Source organism: Rhinolophus hipposideros (genome assembly GCF_964194185.1).
Source record: "Rhinolophus hipposideros genome assembly, chromosome: 10".
In the NCBI taxonomy this organism is placed as follows: domain Eukaryota; kingdom Metazoa; phylum Chordata; class Mammalia; order Chiroptera; family Rhinolophidae; genus Rhinolophus; species Rhinolophus hipposideros.
Genome location: NC_138056.1, coordinates 79008149 through 79031510, shown reverse-complemented (window position 1 = coordinate 79031510; position 23362 = coordinate 79008149). Strand labels below are relative to the sequence as shown.

The 23362-nt window shown below is 37.2% G+C and overlaps 1 protein-coding gene across 3 annotated transcripts in view; it reads right to left on the bottom strand.

Moving 5' to 3' along the window:
* The window catches only part of SIK2 (salt inducible kinase 2), a 120761-nt gene that overhangs the window by 34012 nt on the left and 63387 nt on the right, over positions 1 to 23362 (bottom strand). For all 3 annotated transcript variants that reach the window (XM_081062450.1, XM_081062448.1, XM_081062449.1), the window contains exon 4: positions 6756 to 6917. In XM_081062450.1, coding sequence (XP_080918576.1) covers positions 6756 to 6917 — 162 coding nt within the window. The remainder of the gene's footprint in view (positions 1 to 6755; positions 6918 to 23362) is intronic.

Below are 23362 nucleotides of genomic sequence, written 5' to 3'. Positions count from 1 at the left end.
AATTTTAAGAAAGTTCAATGTGAAATCATAGTACGTTTTAGAAATAAAATGACTAGTCCTTCAACATGGTCTAGATGAGTTATATTCAAATCCAAAAACATTTATGTCATGCCTACTTTGGGATAGGCATTACATACTTGGTATTTCTGCATTATTACATCATTTAATCGTGATGATGGCCCTGTGAGGTATCATGGTCCTTACCTTACAAAGGGGGTAATTGAGCTCAGAGTGGTTAACTGACTTGCCCAAGTATCTGCAGCTACAAGAGGTTTAGCCAGTATTCCAATACAGGTCCTCTGAACTCCAAGCCAGGTGTTCTTTTTTACTACACCACAGATGTTCCAAGAACCCCACGGATCAGAGAAGTTAAATTCCACTTTAAACTGGAGGTAACGCTGTCATAAATTCAGCAAAAATCCTTTACATTAAATACAAAGATTTTCTAATTTATCCCTCTGCCAGCAGAACTTGACAAGTGAGGGCTTTCTCTTCTTTACAACACTGGATGCTATGTTAACAGCATCTTTAAGAACTGAATGGGAATAATTAATATCTACACAAAGTAAATGTCAGAAATATATACCTACGTTTATTTTAGGAATCTATATTCATTTTAAGAATGCATGATGTGTTAAATAGACACACCTTGCTTGTCCTTTTCATGCAAACAGGATCCATGCTCCCATCCCTACAACAGTAAGGCATGTACTCCAAGGTTTTACTCTAACAGTAATACTTTTGAGATTTCCTGATATATCCATATTCTCTTTCCTGGTTTCTGTGTGGCCTAAAACGCTAATAAAAGAGAGGGTTTGGGATAGAGTCTTGAACCACAGAAAAGACCAATTAGTGTTGACTGACTCTCATAGAAATCAACTTGGCTTCAAAAGCTGAATCCTCTAATTACCTGTTATCTAACTAACCAGTAACAGACCATAATACATTTGAAAACAGTGCCAGAACGGCTATTATTGTTTTCTGCTTTATATTTTGAAAGTGACTGATTGACCTGTATCTTCCTGATAACAAAACCCAATTATCATGACTGTCATCATTAAATTACATAAATCATCAGTGCGCAAACATCATTAGCAAAGGACCAATGTGTTAGGAATGACAGGGCCCTGCACAGAGTAAATAAGCTGATTCTGTTGCTTATGTCTGCTGGGAATGAAGCACAGGAGAGAATTCTGTTGTTTGCTGGAGTGAAATAGATCACATTAGCATGCACGCACACCACTTGGGAACCTGCTAAAACGCAGATTCTGATTCAGTAGGTCTAGGCCTGGGCTTGAGACCCTGCAGGTCTAACAAGCTCCAAGGTGATGCTCATGCTCCTGGTTCAGGAGAGAGAGAACAAAACAGAGGTTGTGAAACAGATGAGAAGATGTTAACAGCTTGTCACTATTTAGTGTTGCAAAATGGTTATAATTAGTAAATACATTCTGGATTTGTATTTAAATGACATAAAGACCAAATAGACAAAGTCATTAGGTAAACTAAGTCATTTTTAAAAAAAGGAAAAAAAGCAAACAAAACATTGCAAACCAGTCGTTAAAGCTAAGAAAAAGTAAACAATTTCTAGGAATCAACACAACCAAGACAGTTTTTAAACTCCAGCAGTGTGTTATAATGTCTAATTTATAACTTAAAAAATCCTTTTACAGAGCCCGCAGACGGCTTTAGGGTTAAGTTTATCCTTGTTTCTAAAATTACCAGTAGAATTCAGATATCAAGTCTCGCTGAAGGGTTACACATCTTTTGTAATTATTATAATAGGAGTGAAGAAGACAGCCATGAGGAAGTGAAAGGTGACAAATGAAAAGTAGGCAGGTGGCAGAGATGAAGCTGACCCACTGCACAAACTGAATACCCATCAGCCAGCACTGACGTCAATGCATATACTTTGTTGCCCACCAGCGAGAAAAGGCCAGCTGGACGGCTGACTTCCAAACGTCAGTCACTCCCTCCTACCTGACAGGAGGGCACAAGAACAATCGTCACAGCTGAGATGAAATGTGATCCTGCTGACCAGTGTGAGACATTTATTTGTCCAATGAGAGTTCAGTGAGCTAAGAAACAAACAAATGATCTTCTTTAGCCCAAAATGGAGTGGGGAGGCAATGAGGGGAAAAACAAAACCAAATGAAACTGGTTCCATATGCCGGGCTTAATGTGCTGCTAGTGCTAACTAGGCTTGAAGGATAAAGGCAAAATCTCATTGTGCTTGCTGACGCAAAGTTGTTTTGACATTTTACCTAATACTAGTGGCAGGAGGATAACAAATGAAAAGACTTTTAATAAATATCTTACCAATAAAATCTGTCTTAGGCCCCCCCGATCCCCACTCTTTTTCGTTCCAGGGCACAAAATATGGAATTTCATACACAGAAACCCTGTCTCCAGGTCTTCTTGTAAGCCAGAAGATTGTTAGCAGCCATGAGAGATGACGGGGCCCTCAGGGATCATGAGTCAACTCAGAAAGGAAGCATTGCTCTTCGGCTAAAGGCAAGGGACTTGTGATGCACTGGTCAGATGAATGAGGCTCATTACACAGTACTAATTACATTGAAGGACACTCAGAAAAAAATTAATTTGCATCAAGCAGAGACAATTTAAAATATGAATGATAAACTTTCCTTGTTCCTTTGTATTAATAAGGCTTTAAGGACTTGATAACTAAAAAACATGGTGAAAGGGGTTATATGGCTATCAAAAATGTCAGGATTTGCTTTCACGTGGCATCAATTACACATTGTATCCAAATAATAGCTACCTTTTATTGAGGGTTACACGGTGCCAGGAACAATTTATTTAACAAACACTTAAGTGGCACTATGTACCAGGCACTGTTCTAAGTACTTGACAAATATTACCTAGTAACCACCACATGATATGAACTTCTGTTATTCCTTCTTTACAGATAAGGAAACTGAGGACAGAGAGATTAGGTAATGTATCCAAGGTCATGCAGCTTGTAAGTGCCAGTGTTAGGGTTCAAACCCAGGGAGCCTGGCTCTGGAGCCCATACTCTCACCTACTACCTACCCTCCCTGTTTCTAACATTATCACCAATCCCTACAATGCTCCTGAGAAACAGTAATCTTTGCCTACTAGATATGGAAATCTAGGCTCAGTGAGGTTAAAAAATCAGCCCAAGGTCACACAGTCATTAAGAGGCACAGGCAGAATTTGCACCTATAACTGTCTGACATCAAACTCCACATTATGTGAAGCCTTGTTTGAAATGTGACAGTTGTGAAAACGTCCTCTGAGTAATTCATACATTTGTATCCCATCTAAGTATTTATCATAAACATTTCAGATTAGGAAAGTTAAAGAATAAAACTAAATGTCCTTCATCAATTATTTCCACCTTAATGCCTGAACAATCATAGCCAAAATAGGCAGGAGGAATCAGTACTGCAGTTACTAAAACTAACAACAGCAAGTATTTCTTCGTATTCTGCCTGTGATTCTGAATGTTCTAACAGTCGTATTTTGCAAAGGCCGGAGGTCTCCTAATTGAGGCAATGAGCACACACAGGTGTGGGGGAGTCTCATCAGTGTCTGAAGTCTCTATCCACAGGAGTAGCATAAATTAGATGCTGATTTCAAAGCCACATTTCTATATTTATTAAAATGAACTGTATCATTTTCTGTCTTATAGAAACAAGTATTTTAATTTAAGCCTAGTTTTGGTTTGCACTTCTCTTCAATTTCAACATACAAGATGGCTAAAACAGTTCATTTATTCAGCCCATCTAGCAATTAAAGAGATCTTCATAAGTAGAATAAACAGAGAAAGTATAATTTGAGGGAATAATTTTATATTTTATTCTGGGTTCTTGCAATTTTTCCATGAAGCCCCATCTTTCCTACTTGTGTTAGATTTCTTTCAAATTCAAGAAGAATTCTCTGAAACCAGAAGATGATATTTTTAAAGGGAAGCAGGGCCACAAAAAAGTTATAAAATCTATGGATAAAGATAAATATCCTGGAGAAATGCTTTAACAGCATTGGAATACATCTAAGCTTTTGATGGCATGTAGGATCCTTTATGATCTGGCTGGGCCTACCGTCGGGCTCTTTTCCTGATATTTCTCACTGGTACTTCTGTCCCCCATCACTGCTCTGTAATTTCCCTACATATTTTGAGTTTTCTGGCTGCCTTTGCACATGCTTATCCATCTGCTTGGAGCTGCCATCCCTACCTCACCCCTCAACACATTCTCTCCCCATCCCACCACAATCATCTTCTTCTTAATCAATATATCTTGCAGGTAGAGTTAGTTTCTAATTGTCTCTTTGTGTTATATTTACTTAAAGGTCTGGTTCTAGATTTACTCCTTGAGGTGAGAGCAGAATTGAGCTTTTTTGCATTGTTGCTGTTTTTGTCTTGGAATATTTAAATCTCTAGGACTTGGCCCTGGGACATAGTAAATGCTTAATAAACATTTACTAAAATTTGGGGTGAATGGTGGTAAGGATGACAGAGGAAAAAAATGTACGCAAGAAGGTGTCTGAGTGCTTAGCTATACTGTGTGTGTCGGTCTGTCTGTCTATACTTGTGAGGTATGGAATCAAAGACACTAAATGTATAAATACAGAATGATGGAACCCCAAATTCAGTTTTTGAGTACCTCTTGAGGAATAACTGACAAATAAAATGCTTGGAAACTACAACATGGTGTAGTGGAAGAAACACAAGATATTGTAGTCAGAGAGACGTAGATTTGAATTCCAGGTTTGTGACTTACTATCTGAGTCTCCTTAGCAAGTTATTTAATCTCTTTGTGTTACATTGAAAAACTGGCAAGAGCTATGCAGTTCCTAGGGTTGCTGTGAAGATGAAATGATACAAGTACCCAGCAGAGAAAATAATGAAGGCTCCATAAATGTTAGCTATTATACTAGCTTAAACAGAGAGAACAACACTTTAGGTCTCTGACATTTTACCTGTCTTCTAGATAAAAATTAGAAGGCCTTGAAGTTTAGATATTCAAAAACAAAAATAAAAGCAAACAAAAAACTAGGTATCTCATAATGACATTACAAATACTGAGTTTACCTACCTATATTATAGACATAGTATATATAGCCAGGCAAAACTGAGTATATTTTGTTTGCAAGTTTCTTTGGTGTTTTACTTGGAAATTTTTTTTTTTTTTTTTAGAAGTTAGTGATAGAGCACTTTGTAATTCCTAGAGCATGTGGTTCACACCTCTAACCTTTCTCTGTCTGAAAACACTCTCAAAACTTCTCTGAGGTATTTTTTGTTTTGGTGATAAAGGAATGCATGGTGAAGCAGGGGTTTCTGCCTTCTTTTTATAGAATTAAGAATTTCAAAAAAACAAGAGCCTTCTATGAAAGGACAATTTTAGTGCAGCATATGCTTTCAATGAGAAGTAAACAAAAATTCCAGTGACGTGTATTAGAGAAGGTTGGCAAAAAGGAGTGAAATGAATGAGATGAAACGGAAGGGCCAAAAGGAGAAGGAAAAAAAAAACAGAGATAGGAAACGTGAGCACACATAAACTATGGGAACACTAATACTGTAGATTGCATTTTCAAGAAAAAATGACAAATCAAACAAAGCTTTACATATACTGGGAATATAACAAATTAACTTTGTCTTATTAAACAGTTTGTCTTAGTAGTCAGGCAATCCCATTAGAAAAAATATCACAGACTATAGAACGGAAAAATCCGTTACCTCCCTGTAACATACGTAACACTGGCATTTAAAAGTAATTATTAAAATTAAAGTAAAAGTAAATAAAAGTTAAAGTAAAAATTAATTACCTCCCTCAAAATGCTCAAGATAAAAACCAATGGGAAATGGCACGGAAATAAACCAGTTAAAATGCACACACCAGAGACTTTTAACTTATACTTGAAGGATCCTAGAACAAAACACGACTACTTGCAATTTTGCTAAGCTTTTGCTTTGTGCTCCTTACCTTCTTCAAAACCCTGAACAAAATATATCTCTGTCTCTCCATTCCACACCTACAACCTCTACTGCGGCTGCTCTAGTTCAGACCCACATTTTCTTAATTGGACTATTGTATTAGATTCCGTATCAATCTTCCTGTCTTCAGTCATATCCACGTCTCCCACCTGTCTTTACTCTGATGCCAGAGACATCTTTCTACTATGCAAATGTAATTGTGATCCCAGTCCTGCTTCACTCCTATTCCCAATTTTCAATAGATTAGACTCCCTATAACCTACAGAATAAACTCAAATCTTTTTCATTGTAGTCAAGATCCTTTGTATTCTGGTCTTTGCCTACCTGCTCCTCCTGTATCAATCTACATTCCTCCTTTGTGTCTTTCCTGTCTGTAACCTCTCTGCAGCTACCAGTCAAAATTAGGAGCAGGGTATAGAGCCAGCAACCTGCACTGCTCCTCTGGCCTCTCGGTGCCTCCACTCACACCCCCAGACAAAGGTACCTCCCCTGCCAGAGCCCACAAAGGGCCCTGGACACAAATCAGATCCCAGCTGTACCCTGCCACTGTGTAGATTAATAATGAACTGATTTCTCTTACTTTTCATTACATATAGATCTAAAGAAATGAACAAAACATACACTTTTTTTCTTTTCCTTTTTTTTTTTTTTTTTTTTTGGTGAAAGCTTGATGTCATAGGTAGACATGCCCCTGAACCTCTGCTTACAGGTCTGTTTCTGCACACATCCAGAGCAATGGCACAACCGATCATGGAAGAGAAGGCTGTGTCCCAGTTACCTGCTATTTTGATATTCATGTTGTTATCCAGCAGGAGATTTTCAGCCTTGAGGTCACGGTGCACAATCTTCCGACTGTGACAATAATCAACAGCAGACAGGATTTGCCAGAATTTGCGTCTGGCCTCTGACTCATTTAACCGGCCATGATTAGCAAGGTAGTCTGTAGAAGAAAAGAGAATTTAGAATATTCACCAAAAAATAAAATGACACCACTATTAGTAGTATTCAGGATTTTTTAATGATTAAAAAGCTTTTTTAATGATTAAAGATTAGTGTGCAAAAAAAAAAAAAAACCAACATAAAAAATGCTGTTTTCCAAGTTCCTTGCCTTGATAAAAGTAATTCCAATCATATTTCACTGGAGTCTAGATAAAAGAAGACCAGAGTCCAAGACCAGACAACAGCAAGTGGCATAATATTCACAGTACAACTCAAAATGCCTTTGATGCCCAAGCACTCCCTCTGTTCTTTTGTTGAAAAATTTACTGAATATTGAATATTCCTAACCACATTTTAAAAATAAAATTTATGTAAAACAAAGAATGTGAATCAATTCTCTGACATCCCATCAGACAAGGGTAATCTTTCTTTTAAACAATCATTTCCTGTAGTTACTATACAAACCACCTGTAATATGAGATACGGTGGTCCCTGGAAGTAGCTTAAATAATTCACACCCTGTTCTCCTGCTCAGTGGAGCAATTCTGATCTACCCAAGATTATTCAGACTTGTTCTCTAAACCAAGCACTGTCAGTATAGCCATTGTTCTCTAAACAAATATACTTTGCAAGATACATTAGCTGTCTTTGTGCAATGTTATAATCTATTGAAGCAATTTACTTGAAAATTGTATGTGCATATATTTACATGAATTCAAAAAAACTAAATATTACAACTCACACAAGTTTCACATAAAGATCTAAAAAGGCCTCTGAAATGATATTTTGAGGGAGAGAGGGTCAGTATAAGTTTTGAAAGCCTTTTCTATTTAAGATTATTTTCCCAAGTAAAGAACTGTATGGGTGAATCAATATTCACAGTCATCCTGACACATTTTCTGCTCTAGACTATGTGATTTACTGGTTTTTAAATTCCATGCCTTTGGCTCATCTTCAATATTTACTATAAAATTTACTAACATTCATATAGCACATTACAGCTTAGAAAGCATGTTCATATCAGAGTATCTCATTTAATCTTCCTAAAATTCCTCTATGATAACAATCACTCTAACTCCCATCTTATATTTGAGGAAGCTGCGTATCAGAGGGATTAAGCAATCTCGCTGAATTCATACATTTAGTAAGTGGAACTAGAAACTTTGATTTTTTTTTCCCTATATCAAGCTGGTTCTTTTCTAGACTCCTGCTGAAATCTTAACCATCCTTTCACAACACTACTCAAATGCCACCTTGCCCTTAAACAGTCCCTTATCACTTTAAGTAGAAGTAATCTCAATTCTCTGAACTCCTTATCACTTATAACACACTGTCTCACACTTATCTGCATATATATCAGGAATATCCCAACAAATGTGTGCACGTTTGGGCCCGTGCGTGTGTGTACACACAAGGCCCTAATTCTAACATACTGTGTTTTAGAAAATAAAAGTTACCTTCATTTAAGTTTGCTGAGGATAGGGACCGTATCATTCTTCTCCATATTCCCCACAATGCTTCACAAACATCATAGGTACCGTACACAAACACGTAGCTGCATAAGTATCATGGATGCTATCATGAAGCTTTCCATGAACAGTGCTTTAAAATGTGGAGTAGTAGTATTATACTGGACATGTTACAGGCTTTAAATTGACGTGGGCATGTATATTCTTCGGTATCTGCTGTTATTACACAAACCGAGATAATCAGCTCATCTTCACTTTGCCTTTACAGAGCCCACGCAGTAGCCATCGTTTAAGAACAAATATGTAGAATTTTCAATCAACATGTCCAAAATGTCATCAGAATGACTACATCTAAGTAAACTGGCAGTGGACAATGTGCTCTCTATTCATAAGAGTAAATCCAAGTCTCCTTCTATCTTGAATGAGCTGGGAAATCCATAACGAAGGGTTGGACTCTTGGGCAAACATAACAATGTGAGGAACGCAGCATTTTCTGTGAGGGGATCTGTTTTGGCTAGTTAGTAATAATCTTTCCTATGATTCCACACCAAATGCTACTTAAACTGTATCACCAAGTGAGACAGTTTTTTCATAGACAAATGACTGGCTGCCCCAGATAGACAAAATTTCTTCCTGTTGAAAATGATGAGTCAATGTGCATTAGTGGAAGAGATTTTTGAGATTTTGGCAACACAGAGAAACCTAACAGATCCAATGTGAACAAGTACAAGTTAACATATTTGGAAACAGATCCCAAACTATTGTGTACAAAATGAGACCTGGGAAGCACAACAGAATCTATAGCAACTGATATTGTTTTCAAAGCAAACAGTCCAATCTGGTATCACCATAGCCAAGGGGAAAGAAAAGCTTGGAAGCGTGGCAAGAAGGGTACTGTCTGAAACATAAAGTCATGGTATATCTGAATCCAAAATTAACATGTAAAGCCACGGGCATCACATGTCAATAAATATATAAAACACAGTGCGAGAAAAATGACATCTGCGATCCAGAGACTAAGAGATCAACTATTTAAAGAGGTGGTATTTTCACTCCTTAAGCAAAATTTTCAGTGAGTAGTCCAGCATATCTATTGTCTTTCCCATTTTTCAAATTATTTTTGCAGTGTGGGCATCCTTCAAAACTATATCATCTACTGAGAAATCCGTAACAAGTAACTGAGGCAAAAACCTGTGGCTGCAAATAAAATCAGTTTAGGTACACATCATCCTCTGTGAAGGACATTGTTATTAATCCAAGCTCAAGTTAATGCACAAGGACCTCAAATAAACATGCAAAAGCACACTCATGTTTCACTTTAAAAACTTAATGAGGGCATCCGGTTAGCTCAGTTAGAGTGCAGTGCACTTAACAACAAGGTTGCCGGTTCTATTCCCCACTGGTCCACTGTGAGCTGTGCCCTCCACAACTAGATTGAAACTTGGAGCTGATGGGTCCCAGAAAAACACACTTAAAATAAAAAGATAAATCCTTGACGAATTATAGTTGTAGAACAAACTTATGAGTGTCACAGCAATTCTTTATACTAATTGACTACGTGCATTTTTAACAAATGGATACAGTTTTCAAAAATTGTTCTTTTCCTATGTTTGCATTTGTTCTGATTAAGTGAAATGTGATTTCATTTTTGTTGACTTTAGTAACAAAACTTTTTATTTTTTATTTTTTTTAATTTATTTATTGGGGTGACAATTGTTAATGAAATTACATAATTTCAGGTGTACAATTCCGTATTACATCATCAATAAATCCCACTGTGTGTTCACCACCCAGAGTCAGTTCTCCTTCCATCACCATATATTTGATCCCCATTACCCTCATCTCCCTCCCCCCACCCCCCTTACCCTCTGGTAACCACTAAACTATGTCTATGTCTATGAGTTCTTGTTTCTCATTTGTTTGTCTTGTTTTTGGTTTATATACCACATATCAGTGAAATCATAGGGTTCTCTGCTTTTTCTGTCTGACTTATTTCGCTTAGCATTATATTCTCAAGATCCATCCATGTTGTCAGAAATGTTCCTATATCATCTTTCCTTAACGCCGAATAGTATTCCATTGTGTATATATACCACAACTTCTTTATCCATTCATCTATCGAAGGACATTTTGGTTGTTTCCATGTCTTGGCCACCGTAAACAAAGCTGCAATGAACATTGGAGTACACGTGTCTCTATAGAGAGATGCTTTTATATTTTGGGGGTAGATACCCAGGAGAGCGATTGCTGGGTCATATGGTAATTCTATTCGTAATTTCTTGAGGAACCTCCACACTGCCTTCCATAGCGGCTGCACCAGTCTGCATTCCCACCAACAGTGTATGAGGGTTCCTTTTTCTCCACAGCCTCTCCAACACTTGTTGCTATTGTAACAAAACTTTTTAAGGTTATATTTTATATGTCCTTTCCTCCATTTTGTTTTTCTGGTAGTTGGTTTTTACTGTACATTGCAAAAGTCATGGTCTGTGACAAATTGGACAATTAAAAAAATTGGTCTTTCAATACTGATAGTTTGAGAAATAGTGGTATAGACAAATAAACAGGCAATTACAATATGCTGTGATAAAGGCTAGCACAGGAATAAATATATCCTAATAAATGTATTATTTTTACAGATCATTTTAAATTTTCTACCTTTTTATTATGGAAAGTCTCAAATATACATGAAAGTAGAGAAAATAGTATAATGAATCCCCCAGATTCAACAGTTACCAACATTTTGCCATACTTGCTTCATGTATCCTTTTTTCCTTTTATCCCTTTCTTCTTCTTTTTTTTTTTTTTTGCTGTAGTAACCTAAAGCAAATCTTGACATCATTTTGTTTCACGCTAAATACTTTTGTTTGTATCTCTAAAAAAAGGGACATTTTCTTATATAACCACAATCCTGATTATCATAACTAACGAAGTTAACAATTCCTTAATATCATCTGATATGCAGTCTGAATTCAAATCTCCCTAGTTGGCTATCTGAATCAGGATCCAAATAAGGTGTACATTTTATATTTATTTATTTTGTCTTTGGAGCCCTTTTATTCTGGAACAGTTCTTCCCCGTCCCCGACCCCTTTTCCTATGCCACTGACTTGAAGAAACTAGGTTGGCCGTCCTACATTCTGGATTTGTCCTTTGCTTTCTCATAATATTGTTTAACTTATTCTTCTATCTACCGTATTTCCTATAGATTGGAATTCAAGTATAAGGAATAGAATAGATTCAGGTATAATTATTTTGGAAGGTGGCAAGAATATGTCCTAGGTGCATCTACTAGGAGGAATACAATATCTGGTTCTCCCACTTTTAGGAATGCCAAGATTGATTAAATGAGTTCTGGGAGTGATACCTTGATGCTTCAATAAAAGATTCTCATCACTCTTTCTCCTAATATGGTCCCCAAGCTCCAGTTACGTTAGAACCCTTAGAAGGCTTGTTAAAATGGATTACTGGAAACTACCCCCAGATTTTCTGATACAGTAGGTGTTGGAAAGGGCCCAAGAACTAACACATTTTTTAGAAGTATCCAGAACCACTTTGAGAACCACAGAACTAATTTTAGTAGACACTGGTGGTCATATCCAAATCAATTATTTCATTAAGGGTTACAAAATTGTGATTTTTAACTTTTTTATTCTTGCCACATTTACTAGATGAAATTCTTCCGTAGAGAAGAACTTTCTCTTGTCAGTTAGGTCTATTTAGTTATCCTGAAATAAACTAAAACAGGCAAGGAAGGATGAATGCTTAATTTTTCCTCAAGTACCAATTTTCAGAGTAGGGGTTGGTACACTGGCTACTACCTACAATGGTATCTATTAAGATTTGTATGTTTTGGTGTGGTTTTTTTTAATAGCTTTTTTTTCTCCTATATTTAGCTTTCTTTTTTCTCTTTTACTATTTTCTTAAGTATAATAATAAGTACATGGATTTTTACGTATTCAATTTATTTCAATCACCTAGTCATTATTTTTTTTTGATGCTCAAATTTTCTCATCTTTGACCAGTGGGAACCCCTTTATACTGTTTTTGTTTTTTAGTATGACCACAGAAATATTAAATATCTTTACTGCTTTCTGACATAATAAAAGTGCTTCATGCTATCTTAAATACTTCTTGCTCCAAACCTGGAATCAGTCATTTTTCTGGAAGCCTTGGTTCTTTTTACTGGGGATGGTATCTGGGTACTTGGGGTGCTTTTTAATTAACGGGTTGGTACTGATTCTAAGCCTTCTCAGGGACAGAGCTATGAAATAAGTATTTTTTTTTAAAGAAATAATGAATTCATTCCATTTCAAATTCAAGATTATAGGATTACTTTTTTTGATTTTTATATTTGTATTTCTTTTTCTGTTAAATAAAATATTCTGGTTTTTAACATTAACATACATTACTTGTTCTATCCTACAATACTCATAAAATGCAGAGGGTGCCAAAAAATGTATACACATTTTAGATAACATTGCTTAAAATGTGTATACATTTTTTTGGTACCCCCGATATATTCAAAATAGCTATACAAGTATTACCATTAACAATAACATTATTGGATGAAGTTTAAAAGTTAACATTTGTTTGCAGTTCTATTTATCTTGAGATTATATTATCCTAAGAACATACAGTCCAAATACTATGTTTTAAATTACTTGAAAAGCTATCTCTGTATTGTATGTTGCCAACATGACATAAAGATAGTACATTTATATGTTGGTTTTTAAATATTATTAGGGATTATTTTTCTTTCTCTTGTTTGATTTAATTTTTTGAATATGTAAAACACTTACCTGATGTTTAATATGATGCCAAATATAAAACTATGTAACATGATAGAGTCTGAGAAATCTCTCTTCCATCACTGTTCCCTTCCTCTGCCTATCGGTAATTGTTTTTATTAATTTTTGATTTACCCTTCTGTGTTTCATTTTATATGGGAAAATACGTATGTGGGGACAAAACCCCAAAAAACAGTTTCCAGGCTCTCGGCCTCACATAGAAAGGTGCTGGCTCGGGTAGTAAATGGCCATCAACTGTGATCAGATGCCAGCAGCTGTGGCTAGTTGGCCGTCAGCTGTAACCCGTAGGCCATTGGCCACTAATATAACGGCTGTGGCTACGCTAGCAGGAAAGGAATGGGGGCTAGCAAGAAGATGGTGGCTGGCAAGCGCGGACTGCTGTTAGGCAGATTATGTAGATCCTGCTTCCTGTGTCTCCAGCCCAGCCGCCAGCGAGAATATATTGGTTTGACTCCCCTATCTATGGCTCCGTGGGTGTTCCTGTTTGGCCTTACCGTGTCCTGCGTTCTTGGGCGGGGAGCGGGAACTGAGACCCTGCACAACAACGTATATATAACTGTATTCTCCCCACTTCTTACACAAAAATATTTATCCTTTCTTTCCCCCACTTCATAGCAGTGCATAGAAATCTTCCACATTCCTTTTACATTATTGCAGATACTTTCAGGATTTAGTAGTGTGGTGCTAAGAACGAAGGCTCAGGAGTCAGGTTGCCTGGGTTCAAATTGTTTTCACACTTGTTAACTATGAGATCTCAGCAAATTACTCAAAAACCTCATTTGCTAATCCAAAATGGGGATAATAATAGTATCCATCTCACAAGGATATGTGACAATTAAATGGTAAAAAAAACAACTGAAAAAGAATAAAACCTCTTCATGAGGCCTGACATATGTTAAGTTCTCAAAAATGTTAGCCGCTATTATTTCAACTTGATAATTACTGCTGTTGTTACTATATTGTCAGGTGTTGACTCGTTACCTTCTTTTCCTAACTACTTTCTACCCATTAGCCCCTTATGATACCGTTTCTATGTTTCCCATTTCATTGAATTTCTTTAGAGTCAACATCAATTTCACCAGGTGTGGGGACAGAGCCCCAGAAAGCAGTTTCCAGGCTCTCGGTCTCACGTTGAAAGGTTCTGGCTCAGGTAGTAAATGGCCATCAACTGTGATTGGATGGCCATCAGCTCTGGCTAGTTGGCCATCAGCTGTAACCAGTGAGCCACTGGCCACTAATATAACTACGATGGCTACGCAAAAAATAGGGGGCTGGCAAGAAGATGGTGGCTGAGCCTGCAAGTGGCGCAGTGAGGGTTGCGAACAGTGTAGCTCCTGTTTCCTGTGTCTCCAACTCAGCCGCCAGCAAGAATCTAGTGGTATGACTCCCCCCATCTATGGCTCCGTGGGTGTTCCTTTTCGGCTTCACCATGTCCTGTGTTCTTATGTGCGGAGCGGGAGCAGAGACCCCGCAGGCCGCCCCGCATGCCACTCTGCACAACACATGGCGCAGCGAGCAGGGTCTCCCGCATGACCCTAGGCTAAAGCCAATTACCTTTTCTCAGTTCTCACCTTTTATGACCTTTCAATTACATTTTACATTTAATTGGGTTTCAAATCTCCCTGTTGACTCTGTTTAACTTTTCCTCCATCTTTTACTTAATTGGCTCCATTCTCTTTTTACCACATAAAACTACCATGGTCTAATTCTAGCCCTCTGCCTTTCTATTTCTAAACTCTTCCCTCATAGAATTAATCTCAATTATCACCTTCTTGTGGATAGGGTAACCGTTGACCTGCTTTATTCTTAGCTGCATGATGTTCTCTTTCACACTCTTCTCATTTAGTGCCTGTCTCAAGGGTGCTTTAGTCACTCCAGTCAAGACATGTCTTAACACTCTGGCCTGGGGCCTTTTGCTCACAGATTCTATTGAGAATTTAATGAAAAGTATACTTACATACAAACTCACACATAAAATTTTATATGCAATTTCAAAGGGATCTATAAAATCTTAGGCTTAATCAAGGTTAATAAACTCTACCTAGGGGGATTTCATTCATTGATTAGAATTTTTATAAAAATAACTTCCAGATTTGTGAGACGCATTTGACCTTTCAACAGTTAGTCAATTGTGTATCTACACAGATTTTCTTTCTGCTTCTGCAGTGTTATCAAGACTGAGTTCATCTTTCTTTTTATAAACTTCATTACCACCTTCTAAATTACTATAACTATCATCTTACAGTCACTCAACCTCAAAAATTCAAGTCATCTTCTACCAACCCCTAAATTAAGTAGAGTTGAAGCCCCAATAAGTAGGTTTCAAATTATACAGATACAAGTTTAATGTAGTATAATTAATCAATGTTTTTGTCCTGTGTTTGTAAGTCCAGATTTCACAGCACAGTGCCTGACACATAAATGCTCAGTAAACGTAGCTGCTATCATCATCATCACCACCATCACCTCCATTACTACCACATGGCAGCCCTTCTCTTACCCCAGGGATAAGGGGCAGTTTCCCAGCATCTTATCAAAGAAGTAGGGAAACCCAGCCAGATGAGTTTCCTTAAGTTTCAGGGATATCAGAATCTTTGGAAGATTACCTTTAAGCTTCATATTCTTTAGTCAGAAATTATTAGCAACCCTTAAAGCTGGAGCTGCGTAACAGTCCAAAAGATTAATAATGTATGCAATTAATTATTTAATGTTATGTTAAAATGATTCAATTTGTAATCTCATCAATTTGTAATTTGGGAATAAAGTAAAAAGGCTGATACCAATTTAATATTTTATGCTTAACCAGCCTTTCAAAAAGGCTAAAAAAAATCCCATCTCAGATAATTAAATCCTGATCAGAGGTTCCTAACCCACAAAATTACAAAGACTTCGGAGTTCTAATTACTAAATTTGAAGAGGAATAGTGAAGAGGAATAGTTCATAAACAGTATAAACTCTGAGACACCAATAAGTTAATCAAAACTGGCTTATTTGTTCTCGTCAAGATATTTTGAAGATCCGTAATTTTCAATTCCCAGATTCAAATTTCTACTTATCTTTTCCTCTAACATTCCTTTCCTTTAATCAGTACAAAATGTTGCTATAAAATAAAACTCTATCTCAGTGTAGATCAGTATTCTGGTCTTTGTCAACTTAGATTTTGCTGACTCTAACAAATCATTCTTGGATAAAATAGAACTAAGAAGAAAACGTCCATTAATAAAATAAAAACCCGAAAAACAGTGTTTAGTACAATACTATATGTATCACCTTACACTCTGAACAGTAATAAAAATGGATTAGGTATATAATCTGTATTAAATTAGGATAACATGGGTTAATCTTAATTTAAAACATTAGATTGTAATATTACTTACATTAAATTACATTAAACTTTTAAACCTCAGACATATTTATGAATACGAAATTATAGATTTTAAAACATTTTACTTTTTTCTGTTTGTTTTTATAAATATATAATAATTTCAAATTGTGTGTTAGACAAAAATTAAAGGAAATTGCTGCTTGTGGTATACTCTGGCAATTTGTGCTTTCAGCAATTTCCCTACATTAGACTGTTCGCATCTGTTAGACTCTGAATCATTTCTTCAAGCTATTGGAACTATTGTAGCAAACCATAGCCTTCTGAGAATAAAATGGGTTTTTAGTTACATAGTTTAAAGTTTTAAAGATTATTTACAATTGACTTCTGTGACCCTCTGTTTATATTTTCAGCAACAATTAAAGTAAATATGGTCACACTTTTCTAAAATTATTTATAACCCCCATGTAGAAGCCAATACGTTGCAATATCTATTGATACTAGTAACAGACATCAAATAGAAAACTTCAAAAAATATTCATATCTTTAATAAAACACATAAGTAAAGTAAATTTCTGATTTCTTAGTGCCTAGGGAGATTTTGAAACATAATAGAAGTCCTAGAGTCAAACAAGCCTAATTCTGAACCGGTTTTCTACTTCTCAGTGCTGGACAACTCTGATTTCTCAGCAATAAACCCCAAGTTTTGCTCTTTGTGGGAGGTTCCTACCTTGAACTGCTGCACACATGAATTCTAACTTTATGGCAAATAATTTTTTAAGAGTGTTTCATTTCTACATGTATTCTATTGGCTTCTGTCCATACACAGCAATTTCTTTATCCTGTTGCATGAAAATATCATGCTGTCTCAGTGTCTAATAAGAATCTAGTAGTTACAATACAAAAACAAGCATTAGGAAAAAATTCACATTTCTAATTTTGAAATATTTAATAGGGCAAATTAAGCAACAAGGCTTACTAAAATGAACATGTACCGAGAACAGGATTTTTGGCCCAGTATCGTAAGTGTGTATAGTTCTTACACACACACACACACACACACACACACACACACACACACACACCCCTCAGTTACAAATCAGAATAAAATCAATTACAAAAGAATAATGAGCACAGCAGAATGACTACTTAGGCCCTCAATTGTACTGCCTCTCTTCAGTCAATCTCAAAGCACAATGCTTTCTCCTTCATGGAATCAAATTAAGGAAGAAAGTTAAACTCTACAGTGAATTTAAAGTGTAAAAGTCATCCATTTATTCATTCATTTAACAAATATCTGAATGACTTCTTTGTGTTAGCCACTGTGCTCAGCACTTTGCCCTCATGAAACTTCCATTTGGGTGGAGGAAATGAAAATAAATAAGTAGAAAAATAAAAATTGTAGAGCATAATAAATGCCAGGGAAATAGGGTGAGTAGCTGGAAAGTATCTGGGGGAGGCCACTTTGGATAGGGTGATCAGGAGAGGCCTTTATTACAGCAGGGGAGAAGGTACTATTACAGCAGGGGAGAAAAGCTTTCAAGGAACAGATGTAGCACACTCATGAACCAAAAGGACATGAAATGAGGCTAAAGCATAATGGGCAAGGAAGAGGCGAAGGCATGTGATGAAAGTGCAGAAGTGAAAGTCCAAGTCAAGAGGAACTTAGAAGCCTAAAGAGGGAGTCTGTATTTTAAAATATTGGGTGACCATTTAATGGTTTTGAGTAGGTGAGAGACCTGATCTTATTTACATTTTAAAAGCACTTAAAAATAATCTGAACTATGAACTCTGTGTTAATCAGCGGTACAGTTCCATTAAGCAAAAATCCAAACAAAAATTTAAGCACCACTATGAGAATCATCCTGATAGCTGATGTGAGAGACACAAGGAAATAAAATTCAGTCCCTAATGCAAACAAATGTACAAGACGTATGTGAAAAGAAGGTTAAATACTAAAAACTGTACTTAGCCCTTCCAGACAATAATAGATGTCATGAGGCAATACTGGCTTACAGACATAAGATGAGATACTGTCTGAAACATCATAAACTCTTAATTCCAAAACAATAGCTGGGTTTTCTTACTGATTTCGATATATGTAGTAACATTTCATTAACTGTCCCAGAACTGTTTTTTAGGCAGTGATTTTTTAAAAAAAATTATGTCAACTGAATGACCTAGGAAAGCACCCAGAGTCATATTTAATACTACCAGATGATGATGTCATCTCAATGGCATTAAAACATTCCAGACAATTCCCTAAATAGGTATTTTCATCCCACCTATTTTTATCTTCTCTACAGGACCTCAAAGTCTGTTGTGAATTATTTCTGAGTAATGACTATGACTGGACTGATAAATGAGTCACTCTAAGCTGAACTACTGATGTGTGTGCTATTTACCCAATTTGTGGTAGTGTTATAATAATATTTATAAATGCAATCTGGTCACACTTCTAACACATTCTTTCTACAGATAAATGCTCCAGATAGCTATTTTGATATGTGATTATTTCATAAGAAGGAAAGAAATATAGTCCAAAGAACAGACTATGGTTTGCCAAACCGTGCAATTTTTAGGAATTAGGATTGAAATGCCAAACTTGAGGAATGAGTTGCTGATGGTGAAGAAAGCAAATTTCTATATACATGTACTCTAAATATATGTGTTTAACAAATACTGAGATCTAAGACATTGTCATTATTTACTTGTAAGTCAAAGGACAAATATATTTGTTTTATTTTTTTCATTGAATTCTTTAGGTGAGTTGAGAGTGGAAAACAGTGAAACCAGGCCAGACTGGTTCATTCAGAAATGGACACAGAGAGATCAACATGTAGATGAAGCTGTGCTGAGTAAGAACAATTTTTCAATGAAGCTCCTGCAATAAAATTAGTTAAATAATGAATCAAATTTCTTGGGTAAACAAGTTCAGGAAAAGTCAGGCTCCTTAGTTTATTAGCCAGTGGCTTGACTACGATGTATGTTTCCTGAGGTCTCACAAAACACATTAAGTAATAGTGACACTGTAAAGTCATCTGTCAGACAGGAGACAAGATAACAGAGAAAAAGAAGGGCTAGCTGGGAAAACAAACAAACAAACAAACAAACAAACAAACAAACACCCTACCTATCTGCTCAACGTTTCAAAAATCAAAACAGACAGTTAGTTCAGTAACAAACTGATATTACAGGATTGAAATGTTTCTGTGGTAGATTTTTGTTCCCAATTCTTCACACCCTCCCTGTAACACGATTATTTATCCATACCCTCTGTTGAGTGGCTTTGCAATGCCTCCCAGTAGAATAGGTAATTACATCCCTGGCCTTTTGCTTTTGGTCACGGGGAATGTGTGTGGTTTGACTTGATCTCTTGTGTTTCTACTATGAGAATACCATGCCCTAGACATATGGAGAACTGAACCCAACCTACAGCCTGAAATAGAGCCACCCAAGCTGATCCACAGACAAAAAATATTTATTGATATAAATCACTGAATCATAGAGTTGTTTGTTATATAACATTATCACAGCCGAAATATGACTGATGAAGTTTCCAATATTAGAAAAGAGAGGTTTGCTCAGCTATAAAATGAACTACAATTGCATAAAGAAATCTTTTGAACATTTTTGCCACACAATTTATATAATGTTTTTTTGTTAATATTTACACATACATTTGTATTATTTTTACACATCTGGATGACATAGTTAGATATCAAAATCAACCTTACTGGCTTTGAACAACTGGGTGGGGATTTCTCTCATGTAGACTAAGTTAATTATTACATTTATTATGTAAAAAATACTCAGATTTCCTTTCAGAAGGTGGTCTCTTAATCACTTTTCCCAAGCCAGTTTATCCACTATTAGCACCTAGATTTACCCATGCCTCCTATTTCCAGGTTGAGTGCTGGGAAATGGGGGCAACTTATTAGGCATGGTTCTGAAGAACCAATTATGATTCAATTCCAAAGGGAGATAAAATAGAGGAGTTAGTTATGGCTAACTCCTAAGTCTAGAGAGTAATTAAAGAAGATAGCTCCAAAACAACATGGACTAATGTGGAAAACACTGGACTCTATTCTCCCCTTATGCAAATCACTTAATCTTTCTGGGTCTCAGTTTCTACATACAGTTAATATAACTTAATATAAGTTCTAAGGTTGCTTTTGAATTCAATATTAATACTTCAAAACTATCAGTTTTGTATAAAAATGCAACTTCAAATTTCCCTTCGGTTTCTTAATTAAAATTTTTGTTGTGGTGGTAAAATACACATAATATAAAATTAACAATCTTAACCGTTTTTAAGTGTACAGTTTCCCCTCGGTTTATGTTTACCTCATCTTCCTCCCTGTAATTTCTGGTACAAAAATCACTAGGGCACTTATTTCAGGACAGGAGAGAAGTCAGATGTATTGGGGAGACATCTGTGAAGCTACTACTCATTCAGCAGTGAGGCTGAAAGAACAGAATCCTAGGTGGAAAAAGACTGCTAGAAGCCAGAAGAAAACAGATCAAATCCAAGAAGCCCACAGGAAAGATAAAAGATAGATGGTTCCAGTTTGGGCAGTATTCAGGACAGCCTATATCTCTACCTCTGGTAGTTTTACAAAACAAGATCTGACATTTCATAAAGCCAGTAGTAGTGTGCCAAAACAAGAATGGTCCCAGTGACAGAAATAAAACTAAATGAAAGAATGGACATAAGAACTCTAACCATGTAGCCAACTAACAAATGCTTGTTTTTTACAACAGAAAAAGAAACTGCAAAAGTTTATGAAACCTGCTGGCTCTAAGAACTTAGTAGTGATGACCATGAATAACAGAGGAACGGGTGCATTCTTGAGCACAACATTCTTCTGTGGTCTTTGGAAGATTACTATTTGACAAAGGACATGACTTCAGAAAGTTGGGTTTGCAGATTCAGCTCTTACATTTCATGATGTCTCCACTTGGTTTAAGTAAACAGTCCTGTTACAGGTGTGGTTAACCAGGAAAGAGATTAGCATGGGTTTCTAGCTACTATCCTTAGGAAAACCAAGCACAGTATTACCATGCACTGCTGACACAAAAAAGGTTAAAATAAAGCACTCTAAGACACAGTTTGGTACCTTTCTCACTAATCCCTAAATTTTATTAAAGTCAGAGTTTAACTAATAGTGGTTGGATTTACAGTTTAGAAAGTGTCTGCATCCTTATCTCAAAGCTCCATATCCACTGAAATTAGTACATGGCTTTATGATTTGAAAGACATTAAAAGTCCTTTTATCCTCATCAAGATGGTGGAGTAGGTAAATGCTGTGCTTACCTCCTCTCACGGTCACATCAAAATTACAACTACAGAATAATGATCATTGAGAATCACCTCGCTGAACCAAAGCCCAACAACTATGGACATACAGAAGAAGTCCCCTACAGACTGCTAGGAAGGGCTGGTCCCACACCCACATGTGACCATTAAAAATCGGGAAGGATATCTTGGCTGCAGAGGTCCCCCCAAAGAGGAGCAAGAGGTCCCAGTCTCAAACCAGGCTCCCCAGCCCAGGGTTCCAGTGCCGGGGAGAGTAGTCCCCACAATGCCTGGCTGTGAAAACCAGTGGAGATTATGGCTGAGTGAGATGGAGAGTGGCTACATTCTTAGGTGCTCCTCTTAAAGGGCCCGCACATGGACTTACTCACTGATGGATTCACTCACTCTGAGCTGCAGAGCTGGGGCAGCAACTTGAATGGTGTCAGGGACATATGGGGAGGAACTGAGTTGTCTGGCTGCAGGATGAGAGCTGGAGTGGCAGCTTTCTTGCAGACAGAAGTGTTGGTTGAATCCACTGTTTCTTTGTTGAACCCTCTCCTCTCCCAATGTGCAGATGCAGGTGGCCGCCATATCTGAGTCTCCATCAGCCTGGCTAACATTGTTCTTTCGCCCCACCCTGGTGATTCTGAGACTCTGCCCCATCCAACTCTCAGGCCCACCCAAACCATTTCCAGTGGCTTTTCCAAACAAACGGCCTGTCCTGGCTCATGTTGAGGACTTTCCTAAAATCTCTAAAAGGTCCACAAAACCCAAAAAAGCAGCACTGGGCTTCAGCATGTCTACCTCATGTTGAGCAGCTCCAAGCCTGGCACTAGTGGCAGCCAGCCTTGGTTAGCAGCTTTGGTTCTTGAGTCACCTCCAAGCCCAGAGCCATTGGAGGCCATCTGTGGATTGCTTTGTGGCTCATGCCAGGTAGCACCAGGAAGGGCAAAGGCTGTGGTTGAACTTGGCCTGTGGTGGGGCCCCTCCCAGGAGGGCCCGGCACTGGCATGTCTGGTGACAAGCTTTGGATTGAGCCAAAGCGTCACCTGGTCGCTTCTGAGGATAACACACCCAAAGGACAGAATGGACAGGCACCAGAGCCCTGCTAAAGCTCTGGTGCTCTGTATGGTCAGCCCCTGCACCACAGCTCCTCCACAGTAGTCACAGCCAGTCCTCACAACCAATGAGCCTGAGAGTCAATCACTCATACTGATGTACAAACAGCAACCAAGATTCCACTACAACAGAAAGGCACACACAACCCACACAAGGGACACACCTGGGGCACATGGTTCAAGTGACCAAGGAGACTATGCCACTGGGTCCCACAGAACACCTACTACATAAGGCTACTCTACTAAGACTGCGAGACTGAGAAGCCTCACCAAATACATAGAAACAAACACAGGGCGGCAGCCAAAATGCAGGAGGCAAAGAAATATGTACAAAAGAAGAAAGCTCCAGAAAAATAACTAAACAAAATAGAGACAAGCAATCTACCAGACACAGAGTTCAAAACACTGGTTACAAGAATGGTCAATGATCT